Raw genomic sequence first — 4985 nt, 5'->3', positions numbered from 1 at the left:
TGGGTTACAAGTAACACTGGGCAAAATCTCTACTGCATTTATATTGCATGCACCAGCTTTAAATTCGTAGTATTTGCTCAGGGTATTCTGCTATCTTGGAATTTGACTTTGTTCTAGTCAAGCAGCTGTATAAAATATAAAAGGGACACCACAGAAATGCATCTCAGAGAGTGGGCTTTAAAGGTTAGAAAATGAGTAAAGCATGTGAGACATGACAAAATAATCTCCACAAGAAGGACAAACACAAGAAAAGAGCACAAAACTAATGAATCAAGGGCAAAGGGTGGTTTTGTTTCAGATGAGCATGAAGTTCTGCAGAGATACTCCAGAAACCAATTCTTTGTTTTAATCTAGTTCCCAAGGCACAGTGACAGCTTCTGCAGTGTCAAACAATGACTGAAAGAGATGCATTCATGATTGTCTGATTCAAAACCAGCAGCTCACATTTGTATTGAGAAACATCTATAGATGTTTAGCAACCTAGAGGTGACCAGCATTTCCTTTCACTTCATGTAACTGTGAAGAATAGCAGTCATATATGAAGAGAAAAAGGTGGTGTGAGTATTTTAAAGAGTTCTTTAGCAAAGACAATTCAGGTCCCTTGTTTAGAGGTGCACGAACTAGAAACTGTCTACTTAACATTCCTTTTCAGTGCAGTATCATTTGAAATAGTCTGATAATCCCAAGCTTCTCTTACCCATGCCAGGTTTCCTTAGAAGCACACACATTCTTAGGCTTGGTTTCATCTGCCACTGTTCTAACTATTGTTCTGGGACTTCTCCCATCACCCACAGAGAGAGAAGCGGTAGATCTGTGAGAGACAAAATGAAGAGTTAACAGTCTACACTGGTTAGCATTATGATTATGAAAAAATATCCTCATTGCATCTTCTTCCCCAGAAAATATTGCTCCAAATCATTTAGAATATGTCTTGGAAGACCTGCCCACAAAGACCCAGATCAGAAGCACAAGTGTTGACACACTCCTATCTCCAAGGTTTGTATAAAAGACCCTTTCACCGAGCGCTGCCGTTCACAGCTCCACTGCAGATCCAACCCCACGTGTCAATGACAAACACACACAATGGCCAAATTTCAGCTTCCCAGGAGAGGGGAGGGCAGAAACACCATCACTGAAGAAACACGTCTCCTTTTCCAGAGACAAATAAGCCATTCTTTCCTAAAAATAAATGTTCTTTGGACATAAATAGACTTTGTTTAGCTGAAGAACACTTAAGCCTCTGTCTAACAGTCTGTCAACATAAGCTAAAACTCTTCATACTCCTGCAAGTTGAATCATTTGGGCCACAGAGTTCTGTCAGACCTTCAGCTTCTATTCAAGACAGGGACATTAGCAGATTTACTAAATTTTCTGGTGCTATAAATTCATTCCAGACTCTCATTTTGAAGGACTTAGAGTAAGCCCGAGAACAATTTTTTCAAGTTGTGACTTCACATATTACATTGGAATTCCCAATAAAATTATTTCCCAAATCCTATGCTAAATTAGTTTGTAAACAGGATAGATTCCCTGAAAAGCAAAAGTAAGTCCCCACACACTGATCTAGGGTAGGGTTAAGGGAATCCAAACTATTAATCAAACTAATTTCCATTTAAAGAACAATGAACACAGAACACAAGATCAAAGGCTACCAGTAAAAACTCCAAAGTGATCAAATATGCCCAGCTGGAGGATGGTACTAGAGATACTGAAGAAATGAAAGGTAATTAATTACTAATGAGTTTAACTACTTAAACAAAAAGATAGTTTTAGAAGCCCATCTACTCACAATCTCAGCTCTGTGGTAATTCTAGTTACCACCTTGATCTTTACATGCTGCTTTACCTACTCTTTCATTTCAGTGACAGTGTAATTGCATCACTGACAACAGCTTACTGGAAGACAAGATTATACAGGTAATATGCAATGGTGCACATTTGTCAGCAGAAAAAAACATTATATGGAAGCCTTTCTTTACTTAAATTCAGGTAAAAATTATCATTACCAACAGAAGACACATGGTGCTTGTGTTCTGCCACCTGGGACAATGAAGTTAAGTGTCTTGTGTCAAATGTCCACAAACCAAGACAACACAAAAAGTATTCTTTCCCATTTAGAGATTTTGGTTATAAATAGCAATTTTGTGACAGCAATGAAAATAGCTTGTGTGGGAATCATGCACTGAATCAAATGCTCTCCCTTACTGACATGGAAAGAAAGTTTCTCTCCTGGGAAAAGATGTGATTTTATTCTCATGACAGGCCTTCAGAGCCATGGCAATACGCTAACTTCAACAGCAGAGTTCTAGTCCTATGGACTTTAGTACTGGTAACCTCTGGCAGACAGATTCATGCCAAAATTCATTTCAAGCACATTGTCAGCTGCTGATGATGGTGAGGTTTCCTTCAAGCCTGTTGCAAGCTGACAGCAATCAAATTACAATTCCTTGAGAAGTACAGTCTGCAGGTAGTGAATTTATTTCAGTCTGTTCCACTACAATGAAGGCTTTCTGTGCCTAACCTTCCACAATTACCTCATTCCCTCAAATTTCACAGCAAGGGTGTTGCCTTTGAGTCCATCTGTAAGATGTTAAGTCTGTGCCTCCCTGTGGCGCTACCTACCCAGCTGTGTCAACTCTCAGCTTTTTGAAGGCTGTCTGCAGGCTTTCCTCTTCTCCATCCTTAGCTTCTGATTTCATCATTGGGATGGCCAGAAGGTGATGGAATTACCATGTACTGCTACAAGCAGAAAAAAGACATATGAAAATAAGGGCCAAATCCTTGTTAAAAACATTAGTTGCCCAGCAGCGCTGTAATACATGAAAATAAACTCAAAATAGCACAATGAGCACACAAAGCTGAGGTCATTCTAGTAGAACATTTTTGAAAGCTGATTCAGAACAAGCTTTATGATACCCAAGAATGAAACAAACAGTCTCTTGTACAACTGTAGGTGAATTAACAATTCAAAGTCAAATCTGGTGTCAACAGCATCTTGCACATACATTACAGTACAGCCAGGCTCTTCCACTTGTCTTACAGCGCTACCAGAATAATTGTAGAGGAGGTGAAAGTGAGAAGGAACAACACCATTAGAAACAGCCAACCTTCTACAACTCTTATTTCCAAATCTGGGACTCAGTGTTACACATACACTTTAAAAAAACCCAAACCAAGAGATTTTTCTTAAAACAAGATAAAGTTTTAAGCCAAACAAAACTTTTTGACCTTATGTCTAGGTTCCAGCAAGAGTTATACAGTCCTATCAGAACATGGTATTTTGGTTGCCAATAGCTGTTAAAATTTTCCAGTATCAGCTCGTGAACAAGTACAAAGGCAAACAAATACAAAAAGCAATCAGAAAGCCTTGCTTTAAATAAATAAAAAAAATTATAAAAACTAGCTGATGTATTTTTTTTTTTTTAATCAACCCTGGCCATCATTTAATTTAGCTACAAAGGATCTAAAATCTTTCTAAGTTTGATGCTCTTTGGGCTTGTTGGAGGTCAGGCACTAGCTGTTTATGCCAAGGTCTAGACTTTCCAGTCCTGTTTAACATCTTCATAAATAACCTGGATGATGTGGCAGGGTACCCTCCCCACATCTGCTGATGTCACCAAAGTGGGACCTTGACAGGAACCTCATGAACTTCAGCAAAGGGAAGTGCAAAGCCCTGAACAAACTTTTTTTGTAGCAAGGAAAATAACTCTCTCTTCACCGAGACCTTTTTATCTGCAGCTCTGCAGCTCAGTTACTTATGCAGAGGGACGGGGGTAATTTTTGTTCCCTCACCCCCCCCATTCCAGTTGGAGGTGGCAGCTCTCCCCACTGTTGTTCTGGCTGCTCACTGTGCTGTGACTTCACCTGGATGCCCTGGATTGCAGACAGCAATTATGACACACACAGAAGGATAATGTATCATAACAATTTCAAGGCACATGTTGTCCAATGAGTCAGACAGGGAGTAAACAGGAGAGAAAGAAGCTTAAAACACTGACAACATGATGCTCATCTGAGCAAGTTGCTATTTCATATTTTCTCTTAGCCAAATACTACTGCTGTGGTGAAACAGATGGTCCCTACTTCACTTCATTTTTATTCCTTGGCCCCTCAGTCATCCCTAGATGATTCTTTAAACTGAAAAAAAAATCAGGCTACGTAATTTTTTTTTTAAATAGCAAACTCCTGTATTACATAACCTCAGCAGTTTTTTTGTACATTACTCAAAACAGAGTAACAGTTTTTAGACTAAATATTTTATCATGGTGTCCTTCATCACCAACATTGCAAACCTCAAAACAATGCAGAATTTATTTAGATAAAAGCCTACTCACTGGGTGATAAATAAGCTCAAGCATTTTAGACACACCAGCCAACTAGCACAAAAAAAAAAAAAAAATTACTGTGAAACCCAGCCAAAGTTTACCGTGTCAAAAAATACATTGAAACTTGCGTTCTTTACCTCCCAGGAAAATACCCATCTTCCCTGTTCCGTTTTATTTTCAGCTATTTTCCAGCAACACCGCACTACAAACCCAAGCGAGCGCAGTGCCGGTCATCCAGCACGGCTCCCGCGGTGACGACGGGACAAGGCACGGGCACCTCCATCCACGGCGGGCTAAGGACGGGCACGTAAAGGGATGGCCACAAGCTCCCGGGCGTTCCGGGCCACGGCCCCAGGGGGCAGCACACGGGCCGCGGGACAAGAACTTTTCTATTTTCAATTTTTATAATTTTGCATTTTTTAATTCCGTATTTTTAACCGCTCGGAGTTCCCTCCCCAGCCCTTCCCGCCCGCACGACGGGAAGCCCCAGCAGCCCCCGCCGCTACCCCGCGGCCCAGCTCCGCGGCTCGGCCGTGACTCAGCACCGCCCGCGCCCCGGCGGGGCTCGCCCAGCGCCCTCCGCCCTCACTGGGGGACCGGCGCCGGGAACCGCGCGGGAAAGTCTCGCCGCAGGGACACGACGGGGGCCACCCGCCCCGGC

At 41.7% G+C, this 4985-nt stretch overlaps 1 protein-coding gene across 2 annotated transcripts in view; it reads right to left on the bottom strand.

The window, feature by feature from the left end:
* LOC103615804 (oxidative stress-responsive serine-rich protein 1) overlaps nt 1-4754 on the bottom strand; it is a 5619-nt gene extending 865 nt beyond the window's left edge. Inside the window, exons 1-3 of one of the 2 annotated variants that reach the window (XM_017733052.1) lie at nt 4462-4754; nt 2622-2738; nt 698-811 (exon numbers count right to left, since the gene is read on the bottom strand). In XM_017733052.1, the coding sequence (XP_017588541.1) occupies nt 698-811; nt 2622-2701 (194 nt within the window). In that variant the 5' untranslated portion in view covers nt 2702-2738; nt 4462-4754. Of the gene's footprint in view, nt 1-697; nt 812-2621; nt 2739-4333; nt 4436-4461 lie in introns of those variants that run through there. The other variant, XM_008633904.2, reaches the window with a different exon arrangement.
* Between the last annotated feature and the right edge of the window lie 231 nt (nt 4755-4985).

Source organism: Corvus brachyrhynchos, unplaced genomic scaffold, assembly GCF_000691975.1.
Source record: "Corvus brachyrhynchos isolate BGI_N302 unplaced genomic scaffold, ASM69197v1 scaffold10, whole genome shotgun sequence".
NCBI lineage: Eukaryota > Metazoa > Chordata > Aves > Passeriformes > Corvidae > Corvus > Corvus brachyrhynchos.
Note: the sequence above shows the minus strand (reverse complement) of the source record. Positions and strands in the feature narration are given on the sequence as shown.